Source organism: Macadamia integrifolia, chromosome 5 (assembly GCF_013358625.1).
Source record: "Macadamia integrifolia cultivar HAES 741 chromosome 5, SCU_Mint_v3, whole genome shotgun sequence".
NCBI lineage: Eukaryota > Viridiplantae > Streptophyta > Magnoliopsida > Proteales > Proteaceae > Macadamia > Macadamia integrifolia.
The window spans coordinates 9,161,670-9,189,378 of NC_056561.1; the positions used below are offsets into that span (position 1 = coordinate 9,161,670).

The 27,709-nt window shown below is 40.0% G+C and overlaps 2 protein-coding genes across 3 annotated transcripts in view; one reads left to right on the plus strand and one right to left on the minus strand.

Moving 5' to 3' along the window:
* Nucleotides 1-345: 345 nt before the first annotated feature.
* Nucleotides 346-8,404, plus strand: LOC122078664 (purine permease 3-like). 2 transcript variants are annotated; one of them, XM_042644749.1, is made up of 3 exons: nt 346-1,248; nt 4,882-5,234; nt 7,278-8,404. In XM_042644749.1, the coding sequence occupies exons 1-3, from the start codon at nt 475-477 to the stop codon at nt 7,291-7,293; spliced, it is 1,143 nt and encodes a 380-aa protein (XP_042500683.1). In that variant the 5' UTR covers nt 346-474; the 3' UTR covers nt 7,294-8,404. The 2 variants fall into 2 exon arrangements, with proteins under 2 accessions (XP_042500683.1, XP_042500684.1); XM_042644750.1 differs by having other exon boundaries at nt 4,882-5,149.
* A 2,590-nt stretch (nt 8,405-10,994) lies between these two features.
* The window catches only part of LOC122079368 (phosphoribosylaminoimidazole-succinocarboxamide synthase, chloroplastic-like), a 28,083-nt gene continuing 11,368 nt past the window's right edge, over nt 10,995-27,709 (minus strand). Inside the window, exons 11-12 of the mRNA XM_042645767.1 lie at nt 11,719-11,776; nt 10,995-11,633 (exon numbers count right to left, since the gene is read on the minus strand). Of these exons, the coding sequence (XP_042501701.1) occupies nt 11,571-11,633; nt 11,719-11,776 (121 nt within the window). The 3' untranslated portion in view covers nt 10,995-11,570. The remainder of the gene's footprint in view (nt 11,634-11,718; nt 11,777-27,709) is intronic.

Genomic DNA, 27,709 nt, shown 5'->3' on the forward strand with positions numbered 1-27,709 from the left:
ATGATAAAGAGTACTCAAAACTGTCTCTGATTGGGGCCTTAAACTGGTGAATCCTATCCTATTCTGCAATGCTATACATCTACCACAACTCACCGTGGCCCTTAACAAAATATTGAACGCATGGCCAACTCTGGTCCACTACTATCCACTACTATCCACTACTATCACCCAGCCATGGCTAGACGGCAACCATATCCCACACGACAGAAACACAGAAATAGGTGTCAATAGTTAACTGTGATTGATAGCGACTGTTCTACAATCAAACAAAAAAGCTAGAATTTGATTACCCAGGAAAAATTAAAAAGCAAAAAGGGCCTCAATTTTCCACTCAAACTTATCCCATTATTTTTATGTCAGAAGTGAGATTCCCTCATGCACCATCCATGATCCAATAACCCCCAATCCTTAAATCGTTGCTGTTTCAACTTGCTCTCTCTCTCTCTCTCTCTCTCTCTTTGTCTAGCCATTTCCATGGAGATGCAGCCTGGCATGGAGGTTAGCCATCAGCAATTTCTAAAGAAAGAAGATGTAAAGATAAACAAAGCCCTCAAAAGAGTCCTCCTCTTGATAAACTGTGCCATGTTGGGCATCGGCAACTGTGGCGGACCCCTTCTGCTACGGCTCTACTTTGTGCGCGGTGGAAAACGAATTTGGTTCTCAAGCTGGTTGGAGACTGGTGGTTGGCCAGTCATTTTATTCCCTTTCGCGGCTTCTTACTTGCGCCGCCGTCTTAGCAAGGGAGGAGGAGATTCACCTGATACCACTAGACTCTTCTTCATGAAGCCCTTCATCTTCGTAGCCTGCGCCGTTATCGGAATCCTCACCGGATTGGATGACTACATCTACGCCGCCGGCGTGGCCCGTTTACCTGTTTCCACTGCTTCCCTCATAATTGCATCTCATCTGGCCTTCACTGCATTCTTTGCTTTTCTTCTGGTTGGGCAGAGGTTCACCCCTTACTCTATTAACGCGATCGCTTTATTAACGGTGGCAGGGGTGGTGCTCGGCCTCCATACGAGCGGAGACCGCCCGGCTAATGAGTCCAACAAGCAGTATCTGATGGGTTTCTTCATGACCATCGCCGCGGCGGCGTTGTATGGGCTGGTTCTACCCATGGTGGAGCTGACTTACAAGAAAGCCAGACAGACCATTACGTTCTCTCTCGTCATGGAGATGCAGATGGTCATTTCCATCTTTGCTACTCTTTTCTGCACAATAGGGATGCTCGTCAACAAAGACTTCGAGGTTGGTACTCTCTCTCTCTCTCTCTCTCTCTCTCTCTCTCTATTAAAACAGCCCTGTACTGGACAATTCGATTTCCCACTCCCTGTACGGTGTGCCTTTTGCCACCAAAATTAGCCCATCTAATATATGGGAAGCACCAGCTATTATTCCCTGGCCCAATAATTTAATGGGTTGGAGTTGCTGAGTTGGGATTTTTTATTTTTTTTAATCAGACCCTACCGAGGGTCCTTAGACCACTAGGGATGACAGCCCGAAAGGTCAATTAGGAGGGTGGCATCCATCTTTAAGAGGGTTGGGTGGCCAAGGAGGGAAAGGTAGGGGGAAAAGATCCTCCCTAATCATTGAGCCACCCAATTAGTCATATAACAGTTAAGTAAATCTGAAGATTTTCACCGATGTATTGGAATATGTATTAAAATATTTTTAATCGTTGGATGGCTAATTAGATACTAATTGGACGACATATTAATTGAAGAGAAATCGGATTTAAATGGGGATTTAACTCGTCTACAATTGAAGACAAGCCTGATCCTCCAAAGGGAAAAAGGGGGAGGAATAAGGATATTTGACATCTAATGGGGGAGAGTCAAAACCAACAACCGCTCTCTTGGACTTAGGCCAGCATTCTATTGTGACTTCAGCCATCACCACATCAAGAGACGCTTGACATCTGATCATTGTTAGTTAAAACGGGAACGGCAAAAAAACAGAAGCGTACGGTACGGGTTTTAAACAGATAAAAACGTTGAACGGTACGGTCAAAAAAACAGGGAACGGCAAACGGACGGAAACGAACGGTACGAGTATTAAACGTGTAGTTTTCAAAAAAACGAAACCAAAAAAACGGTAGTATACTCATGCAATTTGAGAGATTATTACCTGTATACATGCATCTAATATTCTAAAAGCTCTAGGAGTCCCAAGATAAAATAGCCCAATGGGTTACAAGAAAATGAGATGTTAGCTTTAGCTTCTTTTTACTCATTGGACTATAAGAAGATGAGATTTTTTTCCTATAAATATTATGGAGTTAAAAATAAAAAACCAAGTACCATATTGTCTTCACTCTTCACTTTTACTAATAGGTTTTTATTTTTATTTTTATTTTATTTTTTTTTTTAAATTAATTTTTTTTTTACAAAATTCCTATTTTACCCTTAAAAAACGGATACGCGTTTAAAACGGCCGTTTTAAACGGATTCTTTTGCCGTTTCCGTTTTTTTCCGTATTGTATGGAAGCATACGGCAAAACGCGTTTTAAACGGCAAAAAAAGGCGAACGCGTTTTAACTAACAGTGCATCTGATGGGGAAAATTAAAACTTTTTCTTTTCTTTTTTTTTCTTTTTTTAGATATTAGGAAAATCAAAACCAACTACCTTTTCCTTAGGCTTAGGCCAAAGCTCTATTATGATTTCAACCACCACCACATCAAGAAGCGCTTCCCAGGGGAGTTGAGAGTTGGAAGTTAGAAGGATTGGTATACTAACACATTCTTGGCCTAAACCCACCCATTTATTAAATATTTTCAATCACTAATGGTAAGGAAATAGCCTTGGTCCCTGACTCTCTTATTTTCCATGTGACAGTTTGGCTGGGTTTCAAGGTTTTCTTTGATTTGACCGATCGTTTTCTTCTTGAGACAAATTCAGCTTCTCTTCTTTCTTTCTTTCTTTTTTTTTATTTTTTTTTATTTTTTTTTATTTTTTGGTCAGATTTTCACGATTGTGTGTCAACAAAGGTTTGGAAAATTCAATGTATCTAGTAAAAAAAAAATTAGGCTAAATGGAATAAGCAGGTTTGGAAATTTTGATGCTTTCAAATAATTTAAGCTGCTAAAATTACAAATGGAAGATTCCATTTCATTAGCTACCATTTCAAGGGAATTCAAAATCCAATTTTGAAGTTGTCTCTTGAGTCTTGAGTTCGTGTCAGTAATTATCTATATATTCAACAGGCAACATGAGTCATATTTACATCTGTTGTGATAAGAAATCGTCTTAAGCTGTCGTGAAATCTCTACAGGGAGAAAAACACAATTGAGTGAGTGTTGGGCTGATCCGATGGAGGACTCTCCGATGTCTAAGTTAAATCTTTATGCAAACAAATAATTTCAGTAAGAATAAAAAATGATTGATTCCCTAGAAGGGGGTTTACCTAAGTATTTATAGCGGAAAATGGTGGCCATTGAGTGAGAGTCCCTTTTTGATAGCTTCCTAATGCTGGTAAGAGTCTGAATATGGCAAGAGTTGTAATAGGAAAGTGAATATGAGAGATGTTCCAGTTATGGGATCTTCGCATATTGACCAAATTCCAGAGGATAGGGCAAGATACCCTTCTTTATAGGGAAAATTTGATACCCCCTTGAGAATCCTTTTCGTAGTAGGGCACGTCAGTTCCTTGCTTGTGAGTCACGTGTCGTGTCAAGAGTGCCAACTAATGCGTGTCTGGGTATCAGAATCTGTAGAACTCTTGCACCGAGCGACCTGGGTTCCATGCTCTGGCTGCCGAGTAACCTCAATCTCGTGGCCCAGTTGCCAAGCAACCTAAGTTGGGTAGCACAGTTTGCTGAACTACTTGTACATATAACTAAACGACGGTTACGAGTCGCTCACCGCTTGGCTAGTGGAGTCTTGAGCCTGCCGCTCGGTAATGACCTTAGTGACATTGAGCTTGTTGAGTTGTTTAGGTTACCACACAACAGAACATCTGCGCCACTTTCCTTATGCTTGCGTTCAGCCAGCCGTTCAGTAATCCATGCTCTTTTAGCAGAGTCGGTCAATCGAGCGGCTACTAGCCTACTTGCCCATTTTGGGCTGAATAGGTGGCTTGGTCTGGTCTAAACCGTTCATCATGGCCCGTATGGTTGCCTACCACACTCAAGCTTGCCACCCACTCAGTTCTCGTGGTACTACCCTAAGGGTTGCACATTTTTGCCAAAGCAACACCCATGCAATGCAATATAATAACGCTTCAAGTAAATTATTTTCCTTCTTTGGCTCTGTTTCGTTAGAAGGGAAATTAAAGGGTAGGAAATGAAATTTTAAAACTTTGAAAAGAAACTTTTGTAACCGGACCCCACACTAAATCATTCTATATTTGATTGTAAAAAATCACTTTTAATTAGCATCAAAAGTAAAATAAATATTTTCAAAAAAAAAAAAAGGGGAAATAAATATTACATCTAATTAAGAAGCATCACTAAATATGGTAAGAAATTTAAGTAGTTTATACAAATGTGTTGGATAATGATTATCAAAGCTTCCTCCTTGAGTTTAAATACGGAGCCTCTCAGAAATATATAGGCTTTGTATGGTTTCCAATATTGAAAAAGAAAATTTTCCTATAAATTATAATTTAAAAAAAAATATATATATATATATTATATAAAAAACACGAAATATCCTTTGCATGGAAATTTTAATATTAAAACAATAGAAAATCATTTTCCTGTACATCATTTTTTCCCCTTCAGAGGTGTGTAAACACAATGGAGTAACGCACAGTCAGACCATCAAAAAAAAAAAAAAAAAAAAAGATTAAGGAGTCAAATCACTAGCAACTTCTGCTACACAAAAAAGAAAGAAAAAAAATAGCAATTTTGTGCCTCTAATGTAACATTATTGAAATGGTAGGTTATTCCAAGAGAGGCAAGAGAGTATGAGCTTGGAGAAGCAAAGTACTACTTGGTGGTGGCTTTTAGTGCAATTATTTGGCAATTCTTCTTCTTAGGAGCAATTGGTGTCATCTTTTATGGTTCCTCATTACTCGCTGCTGTCATAATCACTACCGTACTACCAATCACAGAGATCTTAGCCGTTTTCATCTTCCAAGAGGCATTCAAACCTGAGAAGGCGATTTCTCTCTTTCTGTCATTATGGGGCTTTGCCTCCTATTTCTATGGTGAGTTCAAAGGAAGCAAAAAGAGAAATAAAATTCCAGAACCAGAAAATCCTCGACTCAATCCCCCATTATCATCATCTCCAGTGTAAGAAAAACTATTTGCCAATTTTAGTAAGTTCTAAATTTTCAGATTCTCGTTTTATGTTGCAGTCTGCAATAATATTAATTTTTTTATATAGTTCTAATATTATTAATTTTAAATTAGATATAATGGATCAGTTGATCATCATCAATCTTATAAAGCAACAAGCTAGCTTTAGTTACTTTGGCATACTTTCCTATGTTTGGCATGCCTTGGCTATGAATTGATTTCATAGCATTAAGTGTTAGATAATTTCCTGAATAATTTAATCATATTTATTTCGAATGAGATATGATTATGATTATGATTATACCCAAGCACTCTCTCTCTCTCTCTCTCTCTCTCTCAAAAAGAAGTGTATGCTTGTGACTCTCTTAAGTGAATGTGTGTTCTCAAAGCTCAAAATTCCATCCTTCCATCTCATACTTTAAATGTATTAGCCATTTAAAGTATAAGAAGTTAAGAAACCTGCAGCCCTTCTCCCGAAACTTGGCCAGCGTCTCATTAATGAGAAAAATTTTGAGACTCAGATCTTAGAAAGAAAATATTTCCAATACAAGTCCATCTTTGACCTTGGTACCCTAAAGAAGAGGGGATCTGTAGCCTAGAATAATATTGTAAGTATACTCCCTTTACTAAAGAAAAGGTGATCAGGAAAATCGGAAATGAATTTGATACCTTTTTTTGGACTAACCCCTGATCCCTCCCTATCCCAATTTCACTTTATCTTCGAACATTAATCTAGGTCAGACATCTCCTCTTTCAAATTGAGTTAGTGACTTTATCTGTAGAAATGATCAGAATGATGGATTGTTATCTTTTATACTACCTCTCCCAACTGCCAATGACATCTTAAAAATTCAAATTCCCGTTAACATTGACAGTTAGTGGTGCCATCATTCAAAGAAGGTGCCATCATTCAAAGAAAGGGGTACTGACCACCAAGTTGGCTATAGGTTTTTTAACTTCTAATAAGTCTACTACTCCATTTGGAATCTCCAACAAGTGTTCTTGCCTATCAATTTTTCCCCCATTGGTGACGATTCTTTTGAACACTCGGAATCCACCCGAAATTTAAGCTCCACTCCTAGAGAATTGCTCATGAACCTACAAAAGATATTGTGGGTAAATGGATTGAGGTAGATCATTCATGTGGTTTGTGCCATAATCAATGGAAATCATTATGGCATATCTTCATCTTCTGTGAGTTTACTAAAAGCATATGGGCAGCAAGTCCTTGGGGACTCAGAACTAAATTCTTCTCTACACCTTCCTTTCAATCTCTTATTATGTTCCTGTTTAAATCTATGAATAGACACCTACCGATAACATAAACAATTTTTTTAGCATGCTATTTCTTTTGTCACATCAAAACCGAGTCATTTTATTAAGGTAAAGCCAAATCCCTACTTGGTACTAAATCTTGTACATGAGTGGACTTCTCATTTGGGGGAAGTAAAACAAGACTCAGGCCCTCCTAACCAAAATAAGATAATCCATACTTTATTAATACTGAGCTTTATGCCAACATTATTGATATGCTCGGCGGTCAGTGACCCTAGGAGAAACATTGCTGGATGGACTACTTGCATTATAAACAAAAGAAAATGCGTCTCATTATATACAAATTATATGATGATATGACAAACTTTAGAGGTCAATGCTCGGGGAATTCTGGGATGAGGTAAGCTTTAGACATTGGTTGGGGAATCGAAGAAATCTGGAACAATGCTAAGTAGATGGAAGATTTAATTTTTGAGGGAAACACCAAATCGTGGGCTTGGAGCTCAATACCCCTACTGTTAGATGTCCATGATATTTTTTTTAAAACAATTTTTTGCATCAGGCCTAATAACGGTATCATCCTCCTTATGCAGAATTTAGCCCCAAGGGCTATGAACAATAGATTTTACATTAACAACACTAACCAAGATATTGATGTTATACCTTATCTTTCTTAATTAATGAATTTTTATATTTCATTAAAAAAAATGTTTTAGCCATTGATTTGTTGATTGTGTTAGTTAATTTTTATTCCAATTTCAGCACTACTCCAAAGTAGTTGAAGGGGCACATTAAACAAGTGCATCTTTGCTGCCGGAAGCCAGGGGTTGTTATATCTTAGATCCAATTTTGCATACAATTTGGTTTCACCACAAGGGGACAAATATTAATTTTAAAAGGGTGTCAAGAAGTGGCACATCTTATCCTTCTAGCATCGTCTCGGAATAACAACTCAAGTTCGATGCACTCTCCTATTGCTTCAGTGCTACAAACAGATAAGTTTGTGTCTCATATAAAGTTAACCACATTTTAACAACTCGGACTTACTGCACCCTTATGCTTGATGCTTTGATAAAGCAAAGGTTCTTTCCTATGTGGAGAAAGTGAATTGGTTTGTTCGGTTGTGCAGGCCTCCTTCATTTACTAGTCAAGATCATTTGGGGCTGCCTTCAGTCACTACGCGACAGCTGGAATCTTTGATGAGTGCTTTCTTTTAGAAATGAAGCAAAAGCAACAAATTCCTCCATACTATAAGTTGGGGTTTAGTCTGCAAGCCAAGGTCAGAGGAAGGTCTTGGTATTCGAGGATAAAGGAAGTTTGTACAGCGGGTGTTACAAAGTCTAGAATCCCTAGCCTCTACGTCGACTCCATTTTTTATTAGTATCTTCATCAAGACTCGATATGGATTGTTTGATTGTGCTCAGGGTTCTTCTCCAGTTTGGAGGCAAATGTTGAAGCTTAGGTATCTTGTAAGATGTGTGATTAAATCGAACATCGATGATGGTAATGCTACCTTCCTATGACTTCATCCCTGACATCCCCCATGGGGTTCTCCTCACCAAGTACAGTGGCCAGATCAGGCATGATGCAGGTGCAACACGTATGTCTTCTATCCAAGTGGAGGGTCAATAGTGTTCAGGACAAGCTCCCTTCCTCTTCTCCATTGCTAGCAGTTCAAGATACTTGTAGGAACCATGTTATGAGTCGTGTTAGAGCCTTCCAATCTCCTTTCTTCCTATAATCTCCCCTAGGGGTCTCTCCTATTTGTTGAGGCCTCTTTTCAGTGTTTTTTTCTCTTTCCCCCTTCTAGGCGTCGTTGTATTTTTGCACTTCGTTGAATATATATTCTATTGACCCAAAAAAAAAACATGAAACGTTAAGTTTGACTCCTTCCGATTGGACCTTGGTTTGAGACTGAAATTACTAGCCCAAGATTGAGAAAGTTTAGGTGGGCTAGGCCCAACCTCGGGTATTAGAGCCCAAATTGCACCACTAGCCAAGTTCAACTCTATGAACCCTTATGTTTTTTGTTTTTCGCTAACAACAGATATCTAGGTTAGGGATCAAATTCAGAACCACATGCTTTGAATGTCCCTTGCCAACTCCACTACCCCCTTGGGGTTGTTGAATCTTTATGTATATTCTTAAACAAGTGTACATCTACTATACATAATTAGGGATGACTATTGGATCTTTTATGTACTTCTTAGGAAAATGTTGAGCACTCTTGCATGCTGGGTACACTGCCGTGCCCAGCATGTGTCATCCACTCCCTTCCCCTTTGAAAGAGACCCATTTACCCTCATATGTCTAGCCCTATGATTGGTACATGCCGCTAGCTGATCGACAGCTAGTGGCATGCCCAACCCTCTCCATACTTCTCATGCCCACTATCTTGAGTCTAGAATGACAGCTTTCCAATTCTTTACTCTCGGTCAAGCTCTCTGACCTAGCTCCTTTCTTCTATCCTTTAAAAGACCCTAAATTTTTCTCTCTTCTTTTATCTCATATATTGTCTTTAGAATGACAGCTTTCCAATTCTTTACTCTCGGTCAAGCTCTCTGACCTAGCTCCTTTCTTCTATCCTTTAAAAGACCCTAAATTTTTCTCTCTTCTTTTATCTCATATATTGTCTTTAGAATGACAGCTTTCCAATTCTTTACTCTCGGTCAAGCTCTCTGACCTAGCTCCTTTCTTCTATCCTTTAAAAGACCCTAAATTTTTCTCTTTTCTTTTATCTCATATATTGTCTTCCTATGCTTGAATGTTACTACCGACGACCAACAAAAATGAGAGGAAATGTCACTCCCCTCCCTTATACTTTGTCGTAATACCATTTCCACCCCCCCCCCTTCCCCGCCCCAAAAAAAAAAAAAACTAGGTAGTTTAAAAAATATTACTCTCTAGTCTGAAATATTCTATCAATTGCCCTTGTCCGTGAAAAAGAGCTGTTAAGTATTGACATCCTTACTTTATGCTTCATAATTTGAATTACCCTTTATAATGCATGCATATCTATTTCAGTAACCATTCCGTCATGAGTTCCTCTGCGCTCTTTTCTCCCATCGTTTGCCTTCTACTCAGTGTTTTCCAGGAAAGGAATTAGGTGAGTATTACTCTTTGCTATGTTATGAAAGAAAAAAACCACGGAATCGGTAGTACTGAAGAAGATAATATCACGGTAGACAGTCATGATGAGGTTACGATCTCAGAGCGCATGGCTAAGAGATTATGAAGGAAGACATAGAGTGGTTTGCTTACCTCGTCGTAGCAGTCATGTCGAGCCCACCCTCCCAATTCGTGCTTGTTCTTCACTGACTCTTCTTTTCTGTTAGAATTTGTGGGTTCATTTTAATTGTCATTGGCATGGTGGATTAGTTCTTGTTTCGGAGATGTTTGGCACATTTCCTTATAGGAATCATTCAAAGTGTTAATGTACTACAACCAAAATAGGCACACTTACATAGAACAGAAAAAAAAAGTTGCCTTACTTCTTTGACACATCAAAATCAATAGAACAATCCAAAAACTTAACACTCGAGCAGTTTTATGCTGGATAAAAGAAGTTACTTCTTGTAGTTCATTTAAGCCTGATCAGGAACCCTTCCCCACCCCCCACCCCCAAAAAAAAGCACCTAATTTATCTACATTGACTTCAGCCGTCTTACAAATGGCAATCCTAAACACTCGACACCCTTGGTCATCATACGAATCATGGGTCACATCGTAATACAATATATCAAAAAAGATGGGCGAAACAGCACAACAATCCACAATCATTGACGGAGAGAGGGGGCACAGGAATTACAACATCAATGCTCCAAATAATAACTGAACCCAGCAGGATGATAAAATAAGATAAGGAAAGAGCCACATGCCTCACTCAGATTTTCACACACTTCGGTTTTGTCTGTAAGGGGATGGATTATTAGTAGTCTTGTCTTTTGGCTGTGGAATGGTGTTTACTTTTATGTGGTGTAGATTGTAGACATTAATCAAACGGAAGTTTTTGAAAGGGTCGGAAAATCAAGTTCTAAGAAGAGAAAAAGCCTCATGCCAACTTCAATCTTAATGCATGAGCAAATTCTGTTTGTGCCTCAAAGATTATGAAGGAAAGATTTACTCATCCCCAAGCAGCTAGTCTCCTGAAGGGAGGGGCATGATAGGATGATTACAGTTTTAACAATCATATTTACATGTCAACTAGAGAGCCACTGCTGGTGTTTTGAATCAACCCTTCAGGCATCAACTACCCATCAATAGAGTAGTTCCGGACTTCTGCTCAATTGTCATTTGAGTGCCATCAATGATTACGCATCTTCACTTCAAAGTTCCAAGTCCAACGGTTCAGTAACTGGCTGTTGCAACTTGCTCCCTTCTCATATTCATAACATCATACCCTTATATAATCACCAAAAACAAACAACCAAAAAAAACCAAAAAACCAAAAAACAAAGCAAAAAAACATCGTACCCTAAATGCTATAGAACCAGTGTCTTTGGCCATCATGGTCATTATTTGAGGCAAATTTTACATCAAAGTTCATCGGTTCCTAAATATGGTAATATGATCAGAACAACATTTGTTGATTCCAACTCAAGAGACATGAATAGAAACATGGTAAAACTAATATTCTGCTCTTCCAATTTAGTGCCAACTAGCCAGTATAAATAAAATAGATGATAGGATAAAATTAGTTTTTATGCATAAGCATACCTTATGGAAAAGCCAAACCATAAAAAGAGCCATTTAACAGCTACTATTAATCCTCAGACTATGCCTCCTAGAAGATCCTAATCTTTCACGCCTAATGACTGCTGTCCCTAAAGCTGAGGGTTAAAAATTCTTTAACTGCATGTCTATGAAACTAAAATGAAGTGTCTCCTGACAGTAAGTGCAGATAGTCGATTGGTTGTTTCACCTATTCATAATCATAACTTGCACTTGAAGTTACTGAACACGAGAAAATAAGTTCCAGCAATTCCAGATTGGAACTCAGGCAAAACTGAGGGGCTCTGCATGGGAATCTGGTACAACTGTTAATGGCTCGCATGTTCATTGCTGTAGTGATGACAGTGCCAGAGAGACATTCCGAGATATCCGGTCATGTATTGGCTCCTGCACAGAGGATCCCCAATGAGCCATCAGACATCAAAGCAATATCAGACATTAAGCAATATCAGTATGCTGAGTGTTATACTACCACTTCTTGCGGCGGCTCAAATCTTGAGTTCGTGATTGTCTCAAACAACAAAAGATATCTGTCATAAAAAGATAAATAGTTAGCACCAACACAGACATAAATGTAAAACATGCAGTGTGCTATAGAAACACAAAATTAACACCAGAAAGTCGGAAACAAAAAGTGACATTAACAATCAGGACCCTCAGAAAGATCAGTTATCCTGGCTCCAAGGTGCATGCTATGCTACATCTTGCCACACTCTTCTAAGTTGTGAACATAAAAACCAAAACATTCATAGTAATTAGTGTTCATGGCAATAATTAACTAATGTTTAATAAACATAAGTCCCATTCCACACACAATATATATATATATATATATAATATATATATATATATAGGGACTGCCTGAATGACACCTCTAATGGTGTACTTAGAAATGTCACCTCTCTTTATTTTCCCTTTGTCTTATTTCAACTTTGGATCAAGAGTAAAATAGGGTTTTAAATTAATTCGATAATACCCTGATTTGTTATTGATAAAGGGTATTAGTGTAAAATCATAGACATTAAAACCATGGCTATTGTATTCCAGCAATATTCTAGTCTTAATATCTCTCACGTGCTCTATCCTTCACCATTTTTTTTCTGAGCACTGCAACCATTCTAATTTTGGCACCATTGTACAAGTCATAATTCTAATAAACTCCGTTGCCGTGAGTTGGAACTTGGACGGGGGCCTTCTTTCGAGTCTCAAATTTCAAGCCATCATGCTTAGCGTGCACGTGAGAGAGAGAGAGAGAATGCTTTCAAGTCTTCATGAATCATGAATCATTCTAACTTATCGATTGATGTTGATGAAGACTCTCTTCAGTAATGACCGAGGGAACTGCGAGTAGGCACTAAGCAGCCGGTAGCTTTTTATGTATCTGGTTCAGATGATGACAACGATTCTGATTTAGTAGACAAGTACAATAGGCAGAATCCAGATATCATTTCCCTTCAGCAATTAGGGAATCACCTCTACATCTGACAACAGATAAAAATACATGGGAACCCTTGAGGAAACAGAGGCAAGTCCTTAGAAAGAAACCTGGTGCAGAACAATCTGGGAAGACAGGCCTCTATTCTAGAAATTAGGTCACCGTTTCTTTGGCCACCTGTATAAACAGAAAACTTAGCAGCAGCAACATGAATTATCTAAATTAATCTCCTTGGATTTCAAGTTTGGGATTGGATCTTTAAAGAAACAGAGCATGGGAAGACTTTGCTTGATATTCCGACTATCAAGACTTCGTCGTTTTTCCCCACTTCACCACCCCCCCCCAAAAAAGAAAAGAGAAGGTAAAGATGAAAAGAGGAGGGGAAGGGAAGGGGGTGGGACAGTCCTATTTTAAGATCGTCAACTTCAATTTTATGATTCTACCCCTTTGACATGCGATGGAGACGATCTTTTGAAGATGTCAAATGCTTTTCGGTATTCATGTCAAATTATCACTTTACCCTACATTAGATCCCATATAACAGTGAGAAAGTAACTAGGGACAAAGAGAGAGGTTACAGAAAAAGAACACTCTTTCTTTCTAAATTACAACTGTAATAAGAGCAAGTAAAATACATTTTATACTTGATTTATCTTTAAGAGTCCAATTCTTATTTTTGTAATTAGAGAAGGGTGCATTAAAAACAGAATTTGTAACCAGACTCGGACTGTTTTCTCGCATTCTATAATATTGTGGCACTATAATAGAACGCCCATTGATGTAATTTCCCAAATTATTCCAACATTCCCTTTCTTCACTCCTCAAACCACCTCTCTTCCTCCCAATTCAGCTGCCGGCAATACGATCGACACCATCCCAAGCATTGAGCGCTACCTCAACACGCCTACAAGATCGATTGCCCCACCCTAAACTGCCTCATTGTCTATGGTCCCTGATACCATTATACATTAAGCTGCTGCCACTGCATCTTCTATGACAAAGGGAAAATAAAGAGAGGTGAATGCAAGAATAGGCACTTGCTGGATATTGCTCAAGCCATGATGTTTCCTAGACAGGTTCCATCTCAGTATGGGAGTGATGCTGTCCTCACAGCAGCCTACCTAATCAATCATATGCCGACTTGTGTCCTCAAGTCTCGAACTCCTGTTGAGTTTCTTCAAGGGACTACATCCTTCCTGGTTCCTCCAAAAACTTTTGGGTGTGCCTGTTATGCTAGGGATCATCATTCACCAGGAAAATTAGAACCTCAAAGTACTAAGTGTATCTTTCTAGGTTACTCTCCTACACAGAAAGGATACATGTGTTACCATCCTCCTACCCCACGTACAATAGTAACACTGGATGTTGTGTTTCATGAATCTGTTGGTTACTACTCATAGTCACCTCTTCAGGGGGAGTCTGGAGTTACTAGTGAAAAAGAGATGACTCTAAATTTGCATGCTCCACCAGTATACCCATCATCTTCACCTCAGGATCCTCATGCTCTACAAGATAGTGAGTGGGCAGAACCTATTGTTCCAACTCAGGGGGAGATAACTTCAATTTAGAGAACCATTGTGAGATCCAGAGACAAATTGAGGACTCCACTCTTCAAGTTTATAATAGTGGACATACCAAAAATAAGCAACTTCATACCATCACCACTACTAGAGCATCCCTTTGCCAGCCCTGGATCCAGAACCGACTGAGCCTCATACTTTAAGTATAATCTCTCCTTCTGACCAACCTATTGCCCTCAGAAAAGGCACTAGGAAGGACCTGCACTCAACACCCTATATATCATGTTGTTTCATATGATTCCCTTTCTCCCTCCTATTGTGCTTTTGTGTCTTCTTTTTCATCTATTTGTGTCCCTAAGAATTGGAAAGAAGCTCTTGTAGAAAAAAATGGAAGGCCGGAATGGAGGAAGAAATAGATGCTTTAAAAAGGAATGCTACATGAGAACTTGACTTTTCCACCTGCGAAGAGACCTGTTGGCTGTAAGTGGGTGTTTGTGGTAAAATAGAAGATCGATGACTCCGCTGATAGCTGCAAGGCAAGGCATGTGGCTAAAGGGTTCACTCAGACTTATGGAATCGACTACCAAGAGACATTTGCACCAGTTGCCAAGTTGACCTCTGTGCGAGTGTTACTTTCATGTGCTGTAAACCTAGGTTGGGAACTCCAACAACTTGATGTAAAGAATGCTTTCCTCCATGGAGAGCTCGATGAGGAAGTTTATATGAAAATTCCACCAGGTTTCTCTAGCACAAGAACTCAAGGCAAGGTCTGTAAGTTGAAGCGTGTTCTCTATAGTTTGAAGCAATCACCTAGACAGTGGTTTGGAAGATTTCACAAAGCTATAACATCAGTGGATTATACGCAGAGTAATTTTGACCACACATTGTTCATAAAGAGGTCTGGTGAAAAAGTTACTATACTCATTGTCTATGTGGATGACATCGTGGTAACAGGAAATGATAGCACTGAAATTGATCATCTAAAGTATTTTTCGGGCAAATAATTTGAGATAAAGGATCCTAGAAAGTTAAGGTACTTTCTTGGGATTGAAGTTGCCAGGTCCTCAAAAGGCATCTTTCTCTCTCAAAGGAAGTACATCCTTGATCTGTTATTCAACATAGGTATGTTGGGTTGTCATCCTTTCGATATTCCTATGGAAGCTAGTAACCGCTCAAGGAAAATGAGGGTGAACCAGTTGACAAAGGCCGCTACCAATGGTTGGTAGGAAAATTGATATATCTCTCACATACACGACCTGACATTGCTATGGCTGTGAGTTTGGCCAGTCAATTATGCATGATCCCTATTCCTCTCATATGAAAGTTGTGTGTATCTTACGATACTTGAAGTCAGCTCCAGGAAAAGAGATCCTCTTATCTCCTCATGATCACCTCCGAGTTGAAGCTTATATATGCTGATTGGGTTGGTTCACCTGACAGAAAGTCATCTCAGGTTATTGTACCTTTATAGGAGGGAATCTTATCACTTGGAGTAGCAAGAAGCAGATGCTAGATCTAGTGCTGAAGCAGAATTTCATGCCATGGCATAAGGGATTTTGAGTTACTATGGTTGCATACATTTTTTATGATATTGGTCTACTTGTTCGTCTTCCGATGATGCTTTACTGTGATGATAAGGTTGCTATCAGTATTGTTCATAATCCAGTATAACATGACCAAACCAAACACGTGGAGACTGATAGACACTTTATCAAAGAGAAGTTGGATGCTGGTTTGACTTGTGATCCTTTTGCGAAGTCTGGTGATCAACTAGCTGATGTGTTCATTAAAGGGCTGGTTGGAAAGTTGTTTCATCCTAGTTTAGTCAAGTTGGGCATGTGTGACATCTATGCACCAACTTGACGGAGAGTGTTAGAATAAGGATTAGTGTGTCGTAGGGGCACATTAGGGCTTTCCCCCTCGACCGACCCAAATTAGATTGGAGCGGCTGGATTGTATACTTGTAAATACTTTATATTTTCTGTTTTGTACTCCTATCAAAACTCTATCATGACTCTATCATGATTTTATATTATAAATAGGAGAATTGTGTGATCGTTTAAAGACACACAAGCATTCTCCCATTCTTCCTGTTAACACACATCTATGTATAAAACCCACAACACAAAGACTCCTAATAACTTCCTAAACTCAAACTAACATAAATGGAAATGTCCCTACTTGTCTAATAGGCAATAGCTACCCCAAAATAACCCAAAATAAAAGATTACATATTTTTGCCAAATAAAATAAAAATTTTAAATATCCTACTAGATTCCAAAAATAAATTAGACCCCATTCTTGGTCTAGGTTCCCAAACAGGTTCGGGTCGATACATCAAAGCACTCCTGCATCAACAGTCCTTTAATGGACTGTCAAAACAGTGATCAAAGAGAAGAAAAGATTACCAACACTTTTGGGAATATCTATACAATAAACACAGACTTTTAAAGGTCAGTTCAGCTGAGATGGTTGCTGAGCTGCTATCGCAGAAAGATGGGGGAATCTGTTCGTATCTTCTCTCCTATCTTGCTCTTCTTCTCAGGTTCTTGTTACTGAATCTGATCTCGGGTAAGTTGCCCTGTCTTCAGTAGTCTCTTTCCAATACTGTATTTCCTTTAGCGTTTTTTATTTTCTGTCCTATTAACCAGTTTTCTATGTTGCTCTTTGGTTTTCTTTGCTCCTCTTCAACCGGTTTTCTGTCTTCTTACCCAGTTTTCTATTAGTTCTTTTGTTTATGGGGTCGTTTCTTCTCTGGTGAACTGATGGCAGAACTGGATCCTGTGGATTTTCCCCCACCCCCCTCTTCGTCTGAGAATACTATTCCTCCCATGCAAACTTTCCCATTACCTTCCCCTATACCCTTTTGTCTCTCCTCAACCGGTTACTCCCATTCACCCACAACCTTCCCTTCCTCCTTTACCACATCTCAATCCCTCCACTTTACCATTCCTACAAGCCCTCAGCATCATGAAACCCTTCCAAACTCTTCCTCCTCAATCGTGGTCTTCCTTGTTAAATTATTCTTCATATCATGAAGAGGGTCACAAACTCAAGTATATATCCACCACCACCCCAGATGGTAAACCCTTGAAAAACATTTCCCTTACCAGATTTTGAATGATGGTTCTACAATGTGGGTAACTGCTGCAGTTGGTTTTTTCATTGGTAAGAGACCACATTTCCCTCTTGTGAAAGCTTCTTTGTCATGTCAATGGAAGAATTGTATGGATGTGAAATTTCAGATGCTTGACAATGGGGTCTTCTTATGTAAGTTTCAATCTTTTGATGAAATGCTCTTCACAATTATGGACGTTGGTTTGTGGCTAAGCAACCATCTTTCTTCAACCATGGTCTCCTCATGTTCGATTGCAAACTGATTCATTGAAATCTCTTCCGCTTTGGGTTAAGTTACCGACACTTCCACTACACATGTGGACTGATGTGGGGTTGAGTATCATTGGTAGTCTAATTGGTAAACCATGGTATTCTGATCTCAGAACAAAGAAAATCAATGTCTATCATATGCATGAATTCCAATTAGAGGGGAACCCACTTGTGAAAAGTAAGATATGGCCTTTGTAATGGAAATGCAGAAAATAATTTTATAGATTTGAATTTGGGTAAGGCTTGCTTGTATTAGTTGCTCTCCTCAAATACATATTGAAGGAACCATTATTCTTTTCTGGGTTTCCTGTCTTGATGAGGTGTTTATCTCTAAGGATGACATTTCCTTTAATGGGCCTTGGTGCAACGGTAAGGTTGCTCCACTGTGACCAAGTGGTCACTAGTTCAAGTCGGAACAGCCTCTCTGCAAAGCAAGGGTAAGGCTGCGTACATTATGACCCTCCCCAGACCCCACAATTGTGGGAGCCTCGTGCACTGGATACACCCCTTTGATAACAGTTCCTTTAATCAGGCCATTGTAGCAACATAATCAATAATGGAAAATAAAGTAATGTTCCATCTGCGAAAACAGAATGAAAATTGGTAAGGGAAGTTCGCAGCCAAGTTCTGCTGGAGGTTTTTGATGCAAAATTTAGGCAACAGCAACAATGCTAGGAGAAGAAGAAAGAGAAGAATCTGGCAGCCAAGGCAGCATGTGGTTCTTCTTTTGAATCAGTTTTCTGGAACTTTTAAAATTAAACCAAGAATTGACCGAGATTTGGCCAAGAGATTGGTCCAATCAGCTAAACCACTCCAGTGTCCACGTCCTTCATTGAATCTGTCCAGATCACATCAGTCCAAATTTTTAGTGGAGAAAGTTTAGCAGATATTTTCTTCCTTTTTGTTTTATTGAAATTAGCTATACTGGATAGGAATATTATATTTCAGCCTATTTCTTTATTATTTAAATTTGTTTGGTTAGAATATCACTGCTCCAAATCAGCTGGTTGATGGGAGGGGTTGAGTTGAGTCCATTTGGGTTTGTTTCTTTGCTGGTTTACAGCATTTTTAAATAAAGAGTAAATTTCTATCGCTCCCCTATACTCACCCCATAATTATTCAAACTCCAAATTCTAAATTCCTAAATTACCACTATTCCCCTCCCCCTCCTCCTCCGCGCTCCAGTGGCACCCTACTCCCACAGCCTCTCTCCAGCATCTCTCATAAACCCTCCGCTCTGCAACCACCTCTCACCCCTGCCTTCCCCTCTACCGTGAGCCAGCCCCACCCCCATCCCACCCCATCAAAATAGGAGCTTGGAACCATCACCATCAATTCTGGTGTCTTTTAGTCCACAGATTCAACTCTTCAAATATTTCTTCAACATTTTGGATATTTCTTTGATTGGCTGGCCTTAGAGATTTATTGTAAGTATTTTAGCTCTCAATTTCTCACCGTCTCATTTGTCATCCTTGCTTCATCAATTCAAAGCTTTAAGATTAGTCATTTTCCATCATATCTGCGACTGAACTGCATTTTCTTGTTTTTCCCTTCCACTGGGAGGCAAGCTGGCACGCTAGAACAAGGCTTCGTGAGCATACTTACTTTCATACTTTCTCAGGTCTAACCTTCGCCATTTCAAACAAGATTTGCCCCTCCTTTGTTTTTTTCTTTTTTTTCTTCTTTTTTTTCTTTCTTTTTTGTTGAATTAGAAAGAACAGGCCCAGCAATCAAACTACTGCATGATTAAGCAAGAAAATGGAGGTGTGTGCTAAGCAATCAAACTACTTTCCATTCCCGAATTGATGGATTTAAGTTCTATTAGTAGTTAAGCTGTAGTTCTTAACTTCTTATACTCCATTTTGTTGTACTATTACTTTCTTTGGCTCTTCATTACATATACTGAAATACTGAATCACTCCTCAATCTTCTTAGCTTAACTTTTAATCCCTTCAAAAAGGAAAATTGTTGGTTTTTGGTTGATCTGACTTGTGTTTGACGATCTCATAAGCCTCAATTTCGATGTGTTGGAAAAGAATTTCTTGATTGCTTGACGATCTCAATTTCGATGTATGAACAACATAGCAAGTGATTAAAGTAAAACAGAACTAGAAAACTGAAGAACAATGGATGCACAAGGTGAAAATTTTTCAGAACTGACCGGAGAATCAATTGGAAAAATAAGATAAGAAGAGAATATGTTTAATTTAAATATTACCACCTGAATTACTACCCTGAAATCACACCAAGAACTCCTGGAAAACCATCAGGCACTACTGAATCACCACAGCAGCAAGCATTCTGAATCTCACAGAACAAACGAAAAAAGCCAATTCCATTCAACTATGTAATTGTGGGGAGGGCCATGCCCAGTAAAGCCATAAAATAGAGCTGAATTTAGTGACCTCAGACACCAACAAGGGAAGGAAACTCTCATTCGCAAGCTGCGAGGAAGAATCCTTCAGTGTCTATGACTAAGAAAAATAATGAAACTGACTACCTGTAGGACTGGAATATAAAGAAATTTATAACTGGTATTCCATCTTGATTAAACAACTGCATTAATAATAAAAATAGGAAAACAGAAGCCCTAAAACTACCCCACAACCTGGTTTTGAGATTGCCAGAAAATTCCAATGGTTCAATGAAGACCGCAGGTTAGTTTTGGACTTGGACTTCTACCTACGGCTATACAGCATGTTGTACCTCGGATCTGCATCAGATTCAGCAAGTAAATCAGGTGGATTCCTATTGATTTATCTCTCTAATCTCCATTATCCCTTTCTCCACCAATTTCAGGTTTTCTCTTAACCTCAAACCTGCAGCTACATGTTTCCTAGTTATGCAGATTCTTCACCAAACTATGCTTTTTTTATTAGGAATAAGTCTAGGGCTGGGTTGTATATGTGTCAGGCCTTCAGTCCATATGTTTTTGTGTGTAATCGGCTACTTTTATGGGCCTAAACTAGAGGCATTATGTCTGCATATGGGATTAGTAGTTTGTTTATGTTGGTTTGGTTCGGTTCATTGGGTTAGTTTAACTAATGTTAGTCTTCGTTATTTCCTAGGAGACAAGTTATGAGTCATTAGTTTCCTTTTAGTTTGTTTCTATTTTTACTTTGAGAAACTTATGTAATAGGCAACCAATTAGAAGTTTTTTTATTGCGGAGGCTTTTGAAATTGGAGGACTTGAAGATTCACAAGAGGAAGTGGACCTCCTAAAATGTTAAATAAGGGTACTTTAGGAATAAGTTTGTTATATTCTTGTCTCTTATTGTATTTTCTATTTTTTCCATTTTACCTCCCTAGGGAGGTGTATGTAATTCCTTTCATATTGTTAGTGAAGTAATATATATGGGGTACAAACTCTTTTCTCTACACACAACATTCTACCATCTCTCTTGTTCTCCCTTCTCCTTCAACCTTCTTTTCTCATCTCATCTTTTCATTCTCTTATTCTATTGCTCATTGCTCTCTTACATTCCCTACATTCTAACTTGGTATCATAGTTATTAAGCCGTCACCTTAGTAGTTCCTAGGCGCTAATGCGTTTTATGGGGGTTAAGGCGTGAGTCGCCTTATTGGTGATGCATTGTTTTAAATTTTTTTATTTTATTTTATATTCCATTTCTATATTTTTCTAGTGGCCTGTTACAGAAGTCTTGTACACTGCATCACACCGAATCACATAAAAGGAAATAATAATCGAAGGGAACCCTCATAGTCTCACATGCCTTGGCTTAGGGTTGAAAATGAAACCCTTGGCAGCAGCGATTATCTCCATCATTTCCGGCTCCGACAACATTTTTTCAGCTACCATGGCTCCAGTGATTCCTCCTCTGGCTACTCCAGCTCCGGCAAGGTAAGTAAAATAGTGTTAAAGTCTTCTTCTATCTTCCCTTTTTTCTTTTTTTCAGCTGCTTATCATCCTCCTCCTCCTTCCTTCTCCTCTGTTTGAAGAAGAACTTGAAGAAGAGCTCAATGGAGGTTGATGCCGACTCCGATTCAGATGCTGCTGCCATGATTAGATAGGTTCTTCAGGTATCTTTCTTCCTTCTATTCTTCTTCTTCTTCTTCTTTTCTGTTTCTGGCTTCCCTTTTTCTTTTTCTTCAGGTCTCTTCTCCACTTTTTTTTTTCTCTTTTTTTTCTTCCTGTTCCAGCCCCCCCCCCTCGCTTTTCTGGTTCCCTCTTTTTTTTTCCCCCTTCTAATACGTCTTCCAATGCTTGGGTGGCTCACTGGCTCCATTTGACGGCAACCTGGCACTCCTCACTGAAGCCCTCTCTCTCCCCCATCTCCTCCCTGAAACCTTCCTTTTGCCTGCAATATTTTTTTAATTCTTCTCATTTTTCTTCTTTTCTCTGTTCCGCGTCTGTCCTTTGTTTTTTTCCCCTTTCCATTTTTCATCTCCTACTCTGCCTTCTTCTATGCTGGTGGTGGTAATGGTGGCTAGGCTGGCTTCTACTAATGGTGGCTAGTGGCTTTGGCTGCTACTACCACTGCTGCTGTTGTTGCAAGTCTATGATTCAAAGTAAATTGTGAATCTGTTGATATAAGTTTCAATTTTTGTGATTACATGACTATGTATTTTTCCTATCAAAGGCAAGCACTTTGACAAGCCAAATTCAATGGCTTTTCTAGTTGATTAGGAACCAATATCCACTCTGCTTGGCACTTTTGCTTCCACATTGATTCTTCTATATTCTTTGTTCTTTCTTCCTATTGCATGATATGTGAAAAAGTATAACTTAATCTATATATTGATTGACATTGCTATTGCTATAATAATATGTTAGTGTATACTGATTGAGATTGCTATTATTGTAATGGTATGAATCTTTAATCGTATTTAGCATATAAGTAGAATTATATAATTTTTAATATGCTATTTGTGCCAAATAAAATGGTTACATTAAAAAACAATACTAGAACGCTTCATTCGATAAGGTGATGCCTTATGCCCACCCTAACCCAAAGCACTCCGAAAGACCCTCAAATGCCTCTGTCGCCTCACTGCCTTAATATATATGCCTGGTATCAAGCTCTAAGAGTCATTCCTTAAGCTTCCCACTTTCTTTTCCCTTTTTTGAAACCCTAGATTGCAAAAGGAATCCAAGGAAGAGGCCATTATGTGAAAAGCTTGAAGAACTCGTAAAATGAGTTTAAAGGAAGTTCGAAACAACCCTAAGAAGAAGTTTCATATGAAGAAATAGAAGCTTAGAGCTGTTCGGAGCTCACATCATCAAAAATAGGGCCCTACATGTCTAATGCCAGCTTCTTCTCAGGAGTTCTATTTTCCTCTCCTCTGGCCATCTTTGAAGGTGAGGTATAGCTCATTTGGATCACCCTAGGCATACCTAACTCCTTATGCCCTCGGTTTTGGGAGAGTTGACCTTTGGCCTTGCAACTCAATTTTTTCCCTCTTTTAAGTTACCGCCCCCCCCCCCCTTTTTTTTTTTTTTTGGGGGGGGGGGGGGTGCGGCTTCGGAAATGCCTCTTGTGGTGGAAAGGAGTAATGGTTCACCTTGAAATGAGCATTTGATCTGGATTTTTTTGTGTTATGTGTTTACTACCCTTATTCGGTTTGATCTTGAGTACTTGGAAGAAAGTTTTTTGGGTAGATTATGTACTCCCCATCTTGTGTGTGTTTCTCAATTTCTCTTTTTACATTATGTTTGAGATTAGAGGAAGAAGCCAAGGGCCATCCCTAAGGAACGGCAAGGATGGGTTCAGGTGTGACCATTGTGGAAAATTTGGACACACCAGAGACAGGTGTTGGGAACTTTATGGCTGTCCCCAAGATATGTTTGGCTACAGGAGAGGGGGGGCTAGAGTCATACTATGATGATTGAGGTTGAATCTATAGGATATCTGATGGGGACATCAAGACGTATAGCCGAAGGAAGAAGAAGACCCAACCTTCTTTGTGGTTGGAGGATTAGAAGGAGGAAGAAGAAGAAAGAAGAAAAAAAAAAAAGGCTCGATCCAGCCTTCCCAGCGCTGGATCGAGTCCTCTCCTTCCTTTCTTTGCCAAGATTGTGTGGCCCCACCAAATCTGATATGTTAGTAGTTTTATTTCCTAGGATTTTGCCAAGATTGTGTGGCCCCCACCAAATCTGATATGTTAGCAGTTTTATTTCCTAGGATTTTGTTTATTTGAGTCTTTAAGTCAATTAGGAAACTAAGTAAATATCCTATTGATTTCTTTTTAGAAAGTTTCTTTGTTTATGAAATAGCATTCCTAGAATATTTTTTTCTTTTTAGTAATTAGTCTCTTATTTATGTAAGGCCATTGGCCACGGTTCCAAATTATTGAATGAAAGAAAGCCAAAAACAGCATCTCTCTCTCTCTCTCTCTCTCTCTCTCTCTCTCTCTCTCTCTCTCTCTCTCTCTCTCGTCCTCTCTCTTTCTCGACTTTCATCTCTCTCTTTTTCTGTTTCTGTTCTCTCTGTTGCTACTGCACTACTGCAGTCATTGTTCACAGCAACTGGAGATCACCTCCATCAAATAGATCCCACCTGGGTTGCTACTGAGTTCCTCTTCAACAAACTGGGCTGCTGCTGAGCACTACATCATCAAGCTGGACCTTCTTCGTCGTCAAATAAGGTTGACTGCACCTCTGTTTTGGAGGACTTCGGCTTCTCCAATTCTCCTCAAATTAGGAAAGCAAGAAGGTAAGTAAAACCCCCCCTGTTCCACATCCATTGACTGCCTATTATCCCCATTATCTCCCCACTGAAACCTGAAATTAATCTCTATTTTTCAAGCCATCTATTTTCTGTTATCCTAAAAAAAAATCCCTGCTGTTTTACCTTATTAGTTGACTATTTTAGAGAACTGCGCGGGTTGCTTACTATGCCTAGTGTCTTGATTGATTTGTGATAAACCGAACACACATTTGCTGCCATGTTCCCTTCCCCATACCCCCATTTGACGCTTGGATAGTTTAAGTGTTTTTCATGCTTAAATTATTATTGACCGATGCTGCCCTGTTAATTAGTCTATTATCTTGCATGTTAAATCTGTACTTTGCTGAGCAACTTTGAACCCAACCCAATTCAAGACCTATTGAGTATTCCTTACTCTAGTGGATTGACCCCTTGTAGGAAACCTAGTTGTCTAGGCACCCTCCCTACATCATCTTGGTATCAGAGCATGGTTTTGTCTAGGTTTAGGGTAATTAGGTACTATTGTCCCTTGTTTACATGTCTTACCTTTTGAGGTCTAGTCTCCGTCACCATCTGTCCGTGGTCATGTCCGAGCTAAGAGAGCGATACCATAGATTAGAGGACACCCTTTTCTTTCTTAAGTTGGCGGAACCAAATAGCATTGGACGATATTCCCTCCAAAAGCATATACTTGAGAGGGAGATTTCTGACCTCAAGATTGAGAGGGCTAACTACCTGTCTCAATTGGAGACTCTTAGTAGACCTTGAGTCTTTGGTGGCAACCGTACCATTGGCTGCCCATCTCCTTATGTCCACTCGTAGTGGTAGAGTATACCAAGATATGTCTGACCCTCCTAGCACCTCCACCCAATCTGAGCAACTGGCTGAATTCATGAAAGCCGTCCAAGCCATACAAGAAACACAAGCTGCCCATCTCCAAGCCCTTACCGATAAGTTGGCTGCCCTCGAGACAAGTGCCCAAAACCCTGATAGACAGCAAGGCCGTAACACAACTAGCATTGAACCTAGGGGCAGGGGCAGGGGCAGGGGCAGGGGCCCTAACCCTGAGGAAGTAAACGAAAATAACCAGACAAATGGTTATGACCAGATAGGGGATAACTTCCAAGGCCTAAGGTGTGGTAAGGATTAGGGTAGGGGTCGAGGCCCACCGCCAAGACGCCAAACCCAATATGGAGATGATGAGGGTTATGAGCATCATGATAGGGGCTTTGATGTCAGACGGATGATTAAGGTAGATGCCCCTACCTACAATGGTCAGATTGATGCTAGGATCCTTCTGGATTGGATCAAGCACATGGATAGGTACTTCGATTTCTACGATATGCCAGAGGAAGCCCGCTACCAATTTGCCAAGTTCAAGCTTATTGGAGCTGCTCAGGACTTCTGGACAGACCTAGAGTACCAAGAGGACCACCTAGGACTTGAGCCAATCACCACCTGGATAGAAATGCAAGAGCGGCTCAAGAGGGAATTTTTGCCCATCACTTATAGGCTCCAGTTGTTGAATGAAATGAATACCCTAAAGCAAGGGAAGTTGATTGTGACCGAATACATGAGCAAGTTCAATGAATTGAAAATTAGAAGCCGTATTTGGGAGGATGTTGAGCAGACACTATCCAGATTCCTTACCGGGCTCAACTCCGAAATTCAGTCTCGTATGGCACCCCACCTGGTGCGAGACGTTCCACAGGCCTTCAGGATAGCCCTTGAGGTGGAATCCTCCATGAGAACTTATTCTCAGAGGAAGAGCTTCCAAGCTGGGGAGTCCCAATTTAGAAAACCACCCTAAGGCTCAACTGGATTCCCAAAACCCCCTGCTGCACCACAGCGTCAATTTGACAACAAGGGTAAAGGAATTTTGGGAGAAGCACCCAAGAGTAGTGGGCAACAACAGTGCTTCAAGTGTCGTGGGTTTGGTCACTTCTCCAGAGAGTGTCCCAATAGGAATCTTTATGTAGGAGAGCAGACCCCTGAAGAAAGTGACCAAGAGGGTTTTCAGGACCATGAGTATGATGACCATAGACCAGATGAGACCATATCTGATGAGGACACTAAGGAGGCCAGTGACCTCAAGCTCGGCATTGTGCGTTGCATGGTCTCACAACCTAAGAGTAGTGATGATTGGCGACGAACTAATATTTTCATCACTTACACATGTCATCAGGGCAAGAACTGCCGCGTCGCCATAGACAGCGGGAGTTGCATGAATGTGGTCGCCAAGAGCGTTGTTGCTCGAATGGGCCTCAAACCTGAACCCCACCCCAAGCCCTACAAGGTTGCCTGGGTTGATCAGTCCACCATTCCCGTTAATCTGAGGTGTTTAGTTCCCCTACACTTTGCAGGATATGAGGATCGAGTGTGGTGTGATGTCCTAGAGATGGATGTTGCCCACATCATTCTAGGTAGACCCTGGTTATATGACCGGGATGTCACCAATTACGGGAAGTCTAACACCTATGTCTTTGAGTTCAAAGGGAAGAAGATCAAACTGACCCCCAGTGCCCCTAGGGAAGTTAGGGTTCCAGAACACAAGGGAAGTACATCCAAACACAACCCCACCAAAACACTCAACATTTTAAATCAACAACAATTTGAAGGAGAGTGTCACGAGTCAGGGGTGATTTATGCTCTAGTTGCCGTACAGAGTAATACCGATAGGTCATGCTTATTCACTGAGGCTCCTAGAGAAGTGCAACCCTTGTTGAGGAAATTCGAGAGATTATTCCCTGAGGAACTACCTGAGAGTTACCGCCTATGCGTGACATCCAGCACGCTATTGACTTAGTTCCAGGATCCTCTCTCCCGAACTTACCCCATTACCGAATGAATCCCAAAGAACACGCCGAACTCAAACGACAAGTGGATGAACTGTTGCAGAAGGGATTCATTAGGGAAAGCCTTAGCCCGTGTACTATACCTGCCTTGCTCACGCCAAAGAAAGATGGCACCTGGCGTGTGTGTTGATAGTAGGGCCATCAATAAGATCACCATCAAGTATAGGTTCCCCATCCCTACGATTGATGATATGTTAGATATGATGGCCAACTCTTCGATCTTTTCGAAGATTGATCTCAAGAGCGGGTACCACCAGATTAGGGTTAGGCATGGAGATGAGTGGAAGACAGCCTTCAAAACGAAGGATGGCCTCTTTGAGTGGTTAGTCATGCCTTTTGGCTTGTCAAATGCACCTAACACCTTCATGAGGATAATGAATCAAGTGCTTCAACCATTCATTGGCAATTTCCTTGTGGTTTACTTTGATGATATCCTCATCTATAGTAAGACCTGTCTTCCCACTTGGATCACTTACAGAAGGTTTTTCATGTGCTCTTACAAGAGAAACTCTATGTCAACCTCAAGAAGTGCACCTTCATGAGTGATCAAGTCATCTTCCTGGGATTTGTTATGTCAGCTCAGGGAGTATCTGCTGAC